The sequence below is a fragment of the Lepisosteus oculatus genome, chromosome 12, assembly GCF_040954835.1.
Source record: "Lepisosteus oculatus isolate fLepOcu1 chromosome 12, fLepOcu1.hap2, whole genome shotgun sequence".
Classification (NCBI taxonomy): Eukaryota; Metazoa; Chordata; class Actinopteri; order Semionotiformes; family Lepisosteidae; genus Lepisosteus; species Lepisosteus oculatus.
In genome coordinates, this window is record NC_090707.1 from 8,195,646 (window position 1) to 8,209,230 (window position 13,585).

The window sequence follows — 13,585 nt, forward strand, 5'->3', positions numbered from 1 at the left end:
TCTGTACCTTATTCTTGAGTGTCCCTAAATGAGCCCTGTCAGTACTTTCATCGTCTTTGTATTAGTTTCATTTTCTGTTGGTGCACAATGTAACCTTTGTCTTTCTCCTTCAAACAAAGACAACTGTCTCTGCTGATCTCCCTGCCAGTTGGCGCTCCCCATTCATGTTGGGAGAACCCTCTAAACCACAGGACTCCTTAACAAGAGCCACAGCAAGTCCAAGATAACTGCCTGCACAGCCTGATCTGGGATTTACAGGAAATGTAAAACCCCTAGCTAGTTTCCAGGTGCATTTTAAAAAAAATGCTATTAACTTGGAGAAGACACTGCCCGCCCTCATGTCTGAGGCCCCACTGAGCTCCGTAAATACAGAACAGCAGCAAAGAGCGACCCAGGGAGACTGCAAAGATTCTCCTTCAGGTAATAAGATGATGAAGGGGGTTCACGGATGCTGCCATGATGCTCCTGTCTCCACCAAACAGCCAGAGGTGATCCTACTTGCCCTGCGTCCCCTGGGGAGACTGAACACCCCTTGTCCCTCACGAGAGACACAGGTGTGACACTGCTCAAGCTCCTACAGCAATGGCGAGAATTCACTCACAAAGAGAGTGCTCCTGAAGACATAGTTAGTGACCAGACCACTATACGGCTTGCTTTCTGTTAAAACTACCTTTCATCTTTTTTTTTTTAAAGAGGCAGACATGCAGGGTTCTTCTCTAATTCTGGTATACAACTAAGCTCTCACTTTCAAAGAAAAGTCAAAGGCTGAACTGTATGTTTTCTGTGCATTCCCCTGATATTCTTTAAGCAGGTTATAATATTCTCAAAGAAGATTATACAGTATTTCCTAGTCTTCTGATGCCAATGACGATGACCCTGAAATATCATTTATGCGTGTTTGTAAACACTGCTGTGCTTAATGATAATCTGTACAGGGGTTTGCCTTCCGTGAAATCAGAGTGTGAACAGAATTACTTTCACTGCAAACAACAGTTTAGCTCTAGATACAGAAGGTAAAACCCTCTTCAAGACATACAGTGTCTCTGGAATGCGAGTAACGGAAACACAAGGCATTAAAAAGTGAATTTTACAATGAGGAAATATAACACAGCATAGACATATCACTGTGTAATAAATATTACTACATCTACGACTGTATATATATATACGAATCGTTTTCTTTTTAATTATTACGGTATAAATCACCATGACCTTTAAAAAAAACAGGTCACAGCTTTTAAAGCGTAACGGTACGTCGGCCCGTGTTTGGGGGAGAGTTCTTTAAGTGAAATAAAGCTATGTAAATACCAATCAATGGATGGGTGTCGATTTGCTGTATTGTTAATGACATAAGGCGATGATCTCTGTACCGTTCAAGCGCTTGTCCGGGACCTCTTGCGCTGCAGGAGGTTAAGATTTATATTATGTTTAATTTGCAGGTTGCTATACAAAGAGCGCATAATCGATACATCCATAAAACAAGCAGAAATCATCCGTTACAATAAATGTCCATAAAGCATTAAAACAGCACATAAAACCCCCTGTTGGACCTTTTACCAAGACTGCCGTAAATACACTGGTTTAAGTAATTGAACGTCTTTTCCTTAAAGATAAAGGACACGGTTTTACTTACTGTAAGGGAAGCAAAGATTTGAAAACATTTTTAACTGAATGCACTGTAAGGGGCCCACAGACAGCCACAGTTATCGGTGCTTCGGAATTTCAAGATCTATTGACAGCAGTGTAGATTATTTCACAATTACTCAATCTACCAACAACAAGCGTAGTACTAATAGGCCTCGTTTTGTGTATTTATACACTTTAATAACGTACTTTGCGTGATGAATATAACATTACAGTTTCAGACACAATTACAAACGCAAACAATCAATTTCAGTAGCAATTACCTACACTACCTTTCCTAATGCTAGACTTGTGTTGGCAATACAAAGCTAATTACGTCAGTATGGGCAGTTATAGCTGTAATGGGCCATAACTCAGCTCAAAGTCTTAAATGTGTGTGTTTTAAGATCCCTGTTAACTGCACCTGGAACAAAAGATCGTCCAGTAGTTTTAAACTCTTTTTTTTTTTTAGTCTGAAGTGTTTTTTTTTTGTAAGTTTCTACCCGAATATCAAAAATAAAACAGATGTCGATCCTACCTTAAACTCCTCCAGGATTTTGTACGTTTTCCCCCGGTATTCACAAAAGTTTTTAACCTCCTTACACTCGGCACAGCACCCGTTGTGCTCGACTTTCGTGCATTTGGGGTGGATTTTCGGGCACTCGGGCTGGTCGCAGACAGGGCCGTCCTCCGTGCACACGCAGGGGCAGTTCGAGTGGCCCGGGAAGAACCGCTCCCCGAGTTTGTAGACGAACCCGCTGTCGTCCACGCAGCCCTTCCCCCGGTAGTCGTCGAAGAGGATGTTGTCGTTGTTGGCGGCGTGGTCGGCCTCGTCCGCCGGGTAGTCTTCGGGACTGATGGCGGCCGGAGAGACGGGGGCTTCGAAGGCTAGAAGGAGTACACAAGCGACTTGAACAAGAGGGCCCATCCTTCTCTGTGGATTTCCTAGACATTAAAAGATCGGGGTCTTAATAACAGACCAGGGAACAGAACCTGTTCTGAGTTAGCACATAATAATATTATTCTTATGAGTAATAATAATACAATAACTATTCCGCTCCACTCATTCCTGCAAAATGAAATTGTGATTGTTGCTATACGATTCGGTAGGCACTTTAATGTTTTTTTCCTGATTTGGGAGGAAGTTATGAAGGCCACAGCGAGGTTCAAATTTTTAAGGGCTTTTAAAAAAAAACAGCACACTAAGGCCTACCGTTAACTCTGAATCAAAAGTCTAAACATTATTCAGAATACTTTACAAAAGAGGAATACTGTTTGTCTGGTGTTCACTCTCACACAAAAATGTGAATGTTCCTGGCATTCACTGCAAAAGTGCTGGTCAGAACCAGAATTTCTTCTCGGAGTGGGGGGAAAATAGATTTAATTCATTCAAAAACACACGGAACAGGAAAATAATTTGGGCTTCCTGTTGCCTGTTGCCTTTCGCCTTGTTCTGTCAGAACAACAAGAATAGAACTTCTATTAAGGTTTCAGCTGGGGCAACCCGCCTTAACAGAGATCTGCCTGACCCTTGTGGACAGAAGATATGACTAATGTATCGATAAATGCATTATTGGTACAGGTAGCGCTTTTTTCTTTAATGGAGAGGGAGAAATAAAAGCGCCGGCGACATTTACAGTACGAGTACCAGTTCTTTTCTGTCTCTTAGTCATCTGTAGAGCGTGGCAAAGACAACCCCCACCGGCTGGCCTCTCGCATAGAGAACTCGGAAACAGGGTCTTCCGAGTTGGCCTCTTTGTCAAAATAATTTGGACAATCGCCCGCGACAGCGTGAGAGTCCTACCCACCCCCTTCTAATTCGATCACTTCGTAGCCCTCAGAGCTAGACTGCTAAATACGCTCCCGCTTGCCGAAAGCTTGCAGAAAACACATTTGCACGTTTATTTTTGTTGTTAAAACTGTACTGACAGCAGAGACAATGCCTCATTGAAACCGAGAGCATTGGGTGAAGAACGAGTTCGGCTGTTCATAACTTTGATTACATTACAACAGCCTCAACAGACGGCCATCGAAAGCTTTTGAGCACGTAAAGCTTTAACTATTTATGGCTATACTACTGTACGTGTTAAGTAGGAACGCCTGGTTAATACACAAACAGCAGGTAGCAAGTCTTTACTCCGTTAATCAACATATATATATATACAGTATATAACGGTATATAGATCAATAATCTGTTAATAAATACTTGGCAATCAGAGGTTACTTCTTCCTGTATGTAATCGGGTTAATTCCAATTTGCTAAAACAAATTACAGGTAGGTAGCGAGTTCGATTCCTAATGGAACACCCCTCACGGCAGTATAAGAATGAGTGATCAAACTGCACATGACTTGAATCCGATTTCAGCGTCTTGGCAGATGTTGTACGTACTGTACAGCTGTACCAGAATCGCTGCAGCTGCCTGACTCAAAAGTGAACCTTTACAGAAGTCGTTGAGATACCGTTGCGTTTTCTAAAATAAAAAAAAATAAAAAAAAATCGCGGTGACGTGTAAGGATTGATATCACGTTTTATTTTTTTCAGAATTGCCTATTTAGTTGGGATACATCCCGTGTAACATTAACATTCATTGAGAATGGAAATGGTTCCTCTATGGGCGTATTGTGGAAAACAGCAACAGATGTGTTCAAGAGGAGATACTATATATTATACTTGTCTATTGTTTAGACTTAAAATGAATGCAGTGCAATAGATTGGAATCACAACGCCATATTTAATGAAGTTGCAATAGGTATTACTGGACTCACCGCGCTTATAGTTCTGGTTCCACTTTGTTAAAGTCGGTATCAAGCGAGTCCAGTTCCCCCCTGGACTGCCTAGACATACAGTCCAGCTTAGAGTTTAACCATGTGGTTGTAGAAGGCAGATAATAATCCGTTCCCCAACAAGACGTGATTGAAAACGACGTGAGACTTTAGTACCCCTGCCCATCTACACGTTTCTCTGGAAGCTGGGGCGTCACGCTTATTTTCGTATATAACCTGGATGAACTCATTACTTTCAATTTTGTCTCCACCGAGCCGATGAGTGATAACCGCGGTGAAAAAAAAGAAGAAAAAAAAAGAACAGTAAAAATATTTTCTGGGTTCTTGAAATGTCGGTTTTGTGATTTTTATCCGAAGTTCCGAAAGAGATGAAGAAGTTAAAGTTCTTGGCTTTCGATGGCACTTTCAGTCTTCTGTGAAGCAAGGATGCTCACGGGACTTCCAGATAGCGCAGATGTAACAGGAAAGCAAGAGGAATGAATTGTTCCAGAAGCCCTCTGAAGAAAACGAGACGATTGTGGAGACTCGAAACAGAGGAAAGAAAGAAGATGTAAAAGGACATCAATGCAGGAGCGGAACAAGACGCAAACCGCAGACTAATCCGTTTACAGTCACAGATAAGACCGCAACCCCACAGCTTCACAAAACCGGTGCAAAGTACTGTAATCCTTCTCTCAAATACGCCCAGAGCCGTGCGAGCTGAGAGCACAGGCGCGGCTCGTCCCAGCAGCTTCGCTCTCTGAAAGCTAACGCGCGCGTTCCCCTTTTCAGCACCACGGACAGCGCCTGTGAACCGCCGTCGCTTACACAACAAGGCAAGGGGCTCGTCTCGTTAGAGACAACTGCATGACTTGGTTTTGCCTCCTCAGACCAGTCCACGCAAGCTCTGTGGCGCTTGGCTTCTTCAAGGGACTAAAATTCAGGCGTCTTTTTTAATGAAAAGCTTTTTTTTTTCCGTGCCCGAAACATCATGAACAAAAAATAGATACCCCCCCCCGCCTCCCACCATTGAATACTGTCTCTGGAAAGAAAGAACGCCAAGGCCAGGGTGTTGCTCTCTGTAGTTTGGTTACTTGTCGCAATAAAAAGTCAACCTTCCTGAGCAAAATAATACGCACTTTATTTTCGGACAAAAAGCTCTCGGCCTCTGCGAAACTTTGCAATAATAAATGTCAGACTCAATGTAAAAGAGGCATATTCATACGAGTTTTGTAATGTGAACGCCAAACAGTCTGTTCAAACGTGCCTTATGCGTGAGATTCCTTAAATGCAACAAACCTTAGAATAGAAGCTAATACTTCAGTTTACCTATAGGGGCCACTGCCTTACTATATACCACAGGCTTCATCTGCTCCTCAAGCATAAATTAAACAGACTAAAGAAGAGGAAACATATAGAGAATAAAAATCCTAAATTAAAGGATATCTTATGAATTACAATACAGCTTGCAATAAACAGTCTTCGACCCTGACTCCGGTTGGATTAATTACCATGGACAGCAGAGGGTGTGACTTCACATGACTAACTCTTCCTAGCAAGTTAAAAAAAAATCCCGTGATGAGTATTTGTAACAAATTCACGCATCGCTGGAACAATTATACCCCCCACTAATACAGCCTGATGGTGAGGGATTTCTAAATCAAACATTCTATTTGTGTATTTGTCTCCAGAATACAATGAGGAAAGAGAACTTACAAAGCGAATTTATCAAATATTTTTATGGTTTCTAGAGGAGTAGTGAGAAACTGTGACTACACACCTATCCCTTAACTGCGTGTGCAGAAGCAGCACATGACTTTAAATTGAAAATAAGCTCAACCTGGACTTTTACATAGGGACGCATTTTTATTATTCTGTTTAAAGTAGTTTATTTTCTGCATCATCCATCTACAGACAATTGTTTTACATCTTATAATTACATCTTGACACCAGCAGCACACGGGAAGTTTTCCAGAGCTACTGTAAAAAAAAAAAACAAACGGTTTTGTCAGCTACTAAAGAAAAAACAGACAAAATGACTGACAGTGCAATTTCAATCCTGACGAATAACTTTGACTCCAGCTCTTCCTAGTTAACATTGTTACATGACAACTGGCAGGGAATGTATTCCTGTGGACTGATTCCACCATTGATCCAATCAATCAATTAGAAACTTCTTTCATTGTAAATGGAACATGTTAAATTGTGCCAAGATTATAAAGGCAGACATGTTAGGGGATATACTTAACCCCCATTTCCTTGAACCCACCTATCCCACCATATTGATGTCCCAAACATGACAGCAGTCATCGTATCCATATATCCATATACTGTATATCTGTTTCACTCAACACAGTACACATTTTACGTAAAGTTTTCTGTTGTTTTCTTTCTGTATCAATTATTTCAATAACTGTCTAAAAATACTTTTAATTCCTGAATCAGGATGCATTGAAATCCTCTTTATTTAAAGTACTGACACTTTAACCTACAGTATATACTTAAAGACTACCAATACAGGCATTTTAAAGGAGCTTATTTTCCGCTTAGGTAAAATAACCAATAGTTTTTAAAGATCCCTGTAACATTCTAATTAAACAGTCACGGTTCAAAATCAGGAATTGATAAAATAATAGGGGCAGGTTTCGTGACCTCAGAAAAATGGATTTTACAGAACTGAGCAGTAGAGGGTTAATGGCTGTGCTATCTGTTTTATTTGGCTTCTATCAAGAAAAAAAATAATTGGCGGTATATTTATTTGTGGTTCGGTTGCACAGCAAGAAGGCAGGCATTTGGTTTGTTTAAGACTCAAACTTTATAATCATGAGGTGCACGTAGCAAAGAAAATCAATAAAATCCATTTCTGAGCTGAGGTGGCCCCACCAGCAGACTAATCACTGCTGTGCAGCTCAGGACTTTGGTCAAATGCTTCTAAGAAACATTAAGCCAGTTTAGAATGAGCTAACAGCAAAATTCTGAGACTGTTGTTCTTATACTGTACAAAAAGATAACGATAAACTGGGCAAACCCAAAGGAGAAGGTCACAAGGAATGAGATGTAAAAAAAAATCAATGCAGTCTGTGATTAAGTAATAAGATCAGACGGATTAAGAAGAAATGATTACTTCAATGTGCTGTGGGTTGAGGTGAAATAACCAAGGATTCAAGTGATGCAGAACTGATCAGTGAGAGGTGGTGTCAGTCACTTCTAGCCAACAGCCATAAAACACAGAGATGGCCTTGGTCTCTCTGCAGCTGCAAAGTCTGCCGCTTTTCGTACAGATTTCTTTTTTAATTGGACGAGCAGCACAGACATTTTTATATTCCTTGTATGCTTAAACAATATGAAACGAAACGGTGGCGTGCCTTTATTATTAGAACTTTTTAACCTACTTTCATCTGTCAAAGCCCCCATACTTGATTTCACACTCATTAAAGCTCCAAAATAAGGAATACATGTATTTTTAGTGGACGCGTGTCAATTCATTGTGGGAATGGCTACATCTGAGGGAATGCCTATTTTGCAAAAATTAATTGTCAGCTGGAATATAACTTTTGACATAATTAAACTGCACATGTAATAGCACATCAAAAGGACACATCAGTCATTTTCAGAGAACAATGGCTACTAGATATGAATGTAGGAGCAGACACAACTGGGAGAAGAACATTTGGCACTATTCAACCTGTTGGTAGCAAATTGTAACTCGGGGTCTCATTCAGCCAGTTCCTGAAAGATGTTAGTATATCGGCTTCAGCAGCATGGCTGGTCAGCTTGTTCCAGACTCCCACAACTCTTTGCATAAAGAAGTGCCTCCTGGTTTATGGTTTAGATGTACTTCTTCATAATTTCCACTTGTGACCTCTGGTTTGTGTTTCACTGTTCATTCTGAGGAAGACAATCGGGGTAATGCTGGCAATGTCTTTGAGCATTTTGAATACCTAAATCAGGTGCCCTCATAGTCTTCTCTGTCCTGTGTGTTACACAATTAATAATGCTTCTGACTTGCTTTTAAAATAGTGATTTTTGTTCACTGCTGTAGTGCCACATGACTGCATTTTGAAGTGAGAAATCACAATTAAAAAAGTGCTAGTTGTAAGATAAAAGTCCTTGGTAGTACCTTTGTCCTCGATTTGTTTCTTGTCTTCATTGCCCACCATAGGTCTTTATGACAGACTGAAATTCATAATTACTATGCTTAAAGATAGCAGTGGTAGTGGATGTGAAATACGTTTTTACAATGAAAAACATATTTAGAGGCAGCTTGTCAGATTCCTAGGAGTGATTATAACTGGCTCTTCAATATGCAGCTGATCAGGAAGTGCAGAGATTGTACTGCTGACACACGTTCAAAGTACTGCTGTGTGTTTTTTTTTCCAAGTTTAAACATTAAAAACATGTTTTTTTTTTCATCAGACTTGCTTTCGGAATTAGTTGTGAATTGGCAGACACAAAGATGACCCTTTCTGAAGTGCTTAAGGTCACAGGGCCACTTCCCACTTCTGAACTGCTGCGTGTGAGACTAAATTGGAGAAAAAATATTTCTGCAGCATAACCCAGAGCTTTCCTCTGGCTGTACCAGCGAGACTGTCCCTCACCCGAAAAACCTGTTGCTTCAGTACCAGCTTTTAAAACAGTTTCAAAAGATGTCAGCAACGACGAAATAAATAATGTAGTTCAAAAATCCAATCTCTCGGAGAAAAACTGGGGACCACTGTGAAAGCAGTCAGCATAGATGTATGTAGCATCCTACTGAAACATTTATTTTTGTTGTTCACTGTCAAGATGATTAAACAAAACAGAAAGAGAATGAGGATGTATGAATTCCTTGTGATTTTTCATGAATTCCTTAGTAAAAAAAAAAGGATACGAAAAGGATCACAGGGGATGTGGAGGAAGGAAAAATACTACCATAAAACTTTCCTTATTTGTGTTATCTGATTAAACCAAAAAGCAGGGTATACTATACCAATGTGATGGGAGCATCACAGGAAAAATGCAATGTTCTTTCTAAGATTATTCCACTTATGATACCGATTGCTGGCATAAATATTCTTTGCCAGTATGAGCAATTACTTTAAGGCTCTCTTACTGAAGGCAGTCCAGTGGTTTATTATGCCAGTTCATGTCTGAAAACCAATCAGCAAGCCATTAGACAGCTGGTAAAGCACTGTACATAGCTAGCAGTCATTGCAACAAATTCTAATATAATTAGCCAGTGGGAGCATCTACTTTTTGTGGTTTATCAGTAGCTTTGCAATTTATCACATTAATAAAACAATGTTACATATGCTTAATTGTAACTATATTTTTGTTTTTGCATGAAACCCTTTCCTAAGCTTAGGTTTTGTGGTTAGTTTCCTGCATAGATGACTATCTTTTGCTGGCATGATAAATCAAAACCCAGAGCATAATTTTCCTAAGGATACCAGTTTTTTGTAAATGGTGCTATTTTTCCTTCTTTCTCTAGAACTGCCGCTCCATTTGGTAGCAACAATCAAGGTCTGGAGATACTGTAGGTCTTTTCTTTTTTAAAAGATAACTATTTTCAAGGTTTGTTGTGCTTTCAGGCAAGGAAATACTGCTTTGAAAACAAATAAAGGACCTCCTGGAAATCTTTCATTTCCAGATTGATAAGAAACAAGCTTTAAAAAGCCAAAAAGGATCTTTCCGGAGAATCTTTAACTGCAAGGTGAAATCCAGTGTTTGTATTACCTTTTAAACATGACAAAACTTTTATGCACATCAGGATTCTGGAAAAGGCAGCTCACCAACATGAATGAATAACCAATGGTGAGAAATTAAGTTGTTTTTCCTACTTCTTGAAAAAAAATAATTGACAGCTGAAGGCAGCTGTAATTGTGTGGGCAGATGACATATTTGTTGACAAGGACACTTTTGTACTTTTTGCTCTACTTTCTCCTGTTACATTTTAGCTTCTCTCCAGTTCCCTAATCAGTGAGAATGGCAGAACAGCTGAACAGCCTGAGCACCGCTGTGCTTGTCTTATTGAGTCGCGGGCCGTCAGTCAAGTAGAAGGAGCCTCCTGTAGGACCCAGGGGCAAAGACTTAGAACCCCAAGGACCCTGGTGCCCTTCACAAGTCGAGGAAGCGCCTCGGCTCTGAAATAGCTGTATTGGAGTCCCTGTTCAAGCTCCGCTGTGTTCCCATGGATTAGAAATGCAGGAATAACTCCCTCTCGACTGGTTATTAGGAGCACTGCTGAGGCCCTGTGCTAACCCGGCCCCATGGGCTCTGACATTTCCAGCGTCTTGATCTAACTGCTCGCTCTGTAGAACCTTAAAAGTCCTCTAAAGGTTTCCAGAGGTGTGACTCACTTCCAGGCCCTCATTGCTCATCCTGCAGAATGTTCCCAACGGAGACCGTACGGGCACAAAGCTTTCCCGCAAAGATCAGTGCGGTAAAAAAAAAGTCCAGTGGGGAAGATAGGATATTGCTTTAAGAAGAGTCCTGACACAAAATCCAGATGATATGTCCAATCTTTTCAATTGGAACGAAAAGGAGTTGCATAAGAGGTTTCTCGTAGATATGATCTATAAGGCTGGAAACATTTGGTAAACTGAAAACTAATTGTTTCTCCGGCAGACGTTTCTGTATCTAGTTCAAGTGGGGAGCTGCGTCAGCATGCGTAGGCTGCTAAGAACAAGTAAAGGTTTATTCCAGGCTGAAACGAGAAGAAAAGAAACACAACGTGTTGTCTGTGGAGTCTTCTTCAGGTGTTTTTCTTCTCTTTTCAGCATGGAATAAACCTTTACTTGTGTAGTTTTTGTATCTATAGCACCATGACTGACCTCAGTTTTTCTAACTTCATATAAAATTTGCATTTTCACTGCCTTAAGAAATGAAGTCTTATGGATACTCATGCACTTCTCAATACAACAGGTGAATTTTTTGAAACAGATCCACAGTGTTGAAATTCAGACTGAATAAAAGACTGTCTTTACTAAAATACCAAAGTTGTTTGGTGATCTATGAAAGCAGGGTGTTCGCCAGCATATAAGTGTTAGTTTCTAAGTGACAATAAGGGCTGAGATAACAGAATTCCAGATCAAACTGTTTGCTTAAAGAAGCAGACTTCATTTTATTGCATCTATTTAAGATAATCAATTGAATAGAAATTTCTGCTTGAGCTGGAATTCCTATTCTTCTCGGCGCCCTGTGTAGAATTGAAGACACTTTAATTTTTTTTTCACACGCCTTTATGTTTTTAATGTCTCCAGTGAGTCGACCTTCTTTAAGTTCATGCGACCTTGATCTTCTGGGATCAAAACTTATTACTCAGTCAGGAAAAACAGCAGGAGCCAGAGCAGCTAGCTTTGAGAGAGGTAATGAGTATCTATTCTTTTTGGGATATATTTATATATTTGTGTTTAGTTCTTTTTACAAACATATGTGAAATGTGGTTTGTGAAACACGTATTGCTTTGTAGTAGCATTACAGATGATCGGCTTAAGGTCCTTGCATTTTGAAATATATTAATGTATTGATTTAGCTTTGAAATGCTTTGGTAATAGCTTTAGTTATATTTTTAATATAAGGCCATTAAACAACCCACAAATCATACAAAGGGTAACTAAATCAGTGGCCTGCAATTAACTGTGATAAATTTGTAGGGTTTGAACACCCTCATCTACTCTGCAGGTTTTTCCCCTCTAGAACAGCACCTGACACAGCAGGACCAGCAAACAAACACAGGATGGATTGCGATGTCCAAAACAACAGACAGGGGTATTCATTATTCCCTGGGTTAGGGAGGCTGGGAGACAGAAGAAGAAATCTGGGCCCCTCCTCCACCTCCCCTGCTGCTGTTACACCTTCTTCAACGGGCACTTGCACCCCGAAAGCCTTTTATTTCACACGCCTTATATCTCGTCTTGTTTCGGGAGAGGCGACTGAGGATTTCCACTGACATGATTAAAGGGACTTCTGTTTTTGTGCTGTAGAACTGCAGAACGATATTGCACAGTGAAGTTATTTCAATGAAAAGTGAGTGTGTTGTTGTGAGCAAAGCACTGGTAAAACGCTGTCACAATTTTGCAGTTTAATACACTATTTGCGGATGTGATTTTGCTTTAGCAAACTAAATGCAAATAAATTAGGCCCTTTTCTGGTGCTGATCCACCAGGCTACAAGGAGACTGAGAAATGATTTATCATTTAAATAAGATTGTACTGGGATAATCTTATGTTATACCGGTATGCTGCTACTATTTAGTTATTCACAGGTAGAACTGTTGGAATTGCTCCAGTGAGGACCACGGAGACTTCCAGCATTTTTTAATTTTACATTTTGTTTTATTCTCAGCTTGCACCTCACCGAAACACTCATGGATTCCCCTGAAATTTGTTCATTGCTTATTTAATGAAGTGATTAAATTGGTTAAATTTTGGAGGACTTTGATTCATTTTAGAGGCACATTTTTTTGTGCTCCCTGTAGATCACCTTGGCGGTCCACATTTAAACAGTTTAAGCAATGCAGTACAGGAGTTTAGTTGTAATTAAGTTCTGCTTAGGGGCTGCTAAGACAAAACTAGAGGATTGGACAGTACATCTTTTGTGCTTTTGCTGTGTCACTGCTGTACTAATGGCACACTCTTTGGGAAAAATGAAGGAGATGAATTAAGTAGTCTTTTATGTCCTGTAGCAGCATTTAGCACAGTTTCTAGACCAGCCTTGGGCTCTTATGAGTCCAGAGCTTGAGGGAATGTATTAGTCATCCTTCCTATTGTTTTATTTATTTCTGGAACTTTTTCTGCAGGTCACTACTAACTGACAGTATGTCTGAAGGTCAGGGGAAAAAAAGGCTAAAAAAATTCAGCTAGGTTTGATTTTACAAACCTTTGACTGGTGTAAAACAGATTTTGGATGGATGAACAATGAAGTTTATAGTGTCTTCTTCCTTTGGTTATTGTGTCTTTTGAAACCCTAATATGTCTTTACTCTGGTTGGGTATCATAGGAAACCATCATGTGATTGATAGCAGTTTTATTTTTCAAAGGACAACCAGCATAGTGTGTTCAATGTTTTCTCTGATTTATAAGAAGAAATAGTTTCCCCAAAACAAGGGAATGTCAACACCTGATAAGACATGATTTTAATTTTAAGATAGTACATAACATAATATACAGTATGCATTTTTTAGTGCTATTTAAATGCAGGTGTGCTTATGTTTGAGAG

The 13,585-nt window shown here is 39.9% G+C and overlaps 1 protein-coding gene across 7 annotated transcripts in view; it reads right to left on the bottom strand.

The window, feature by feature from the left end:
* The window catches only part of vwc2l (von Willebrand factor C domain containing 2 like), a 30,449-nt gene extending 24,791 nt beyond the window's left edge, over positions 1–5,658 (bottom strand). For all 7 annotated transcript variants that reach the window (XR_001479738.2, XR_001479737.2, XR_001479736.2 and 4 more), the window contains exons 1-2: positions 4,391–5,658; positions 2,162–2,568 (exon numbers count right to left, since the gene is read on the bottom strand). Coding sequence is in view for 3 of the 7 variants with exons in the window: in XM_015358655.2 (XP_015214141.1) it covers positions 2,162–2,551 (390 nt within the window). In the remaining 4 variants the exon portion in view is untranslated. The remainder of the gene's footprint in view (positions 1–2,161; positions 2,569–4,390) is intronic.
* Between the last annotated feature and the right edge of the window lie 7,927 nt (positions 5,659–13,585).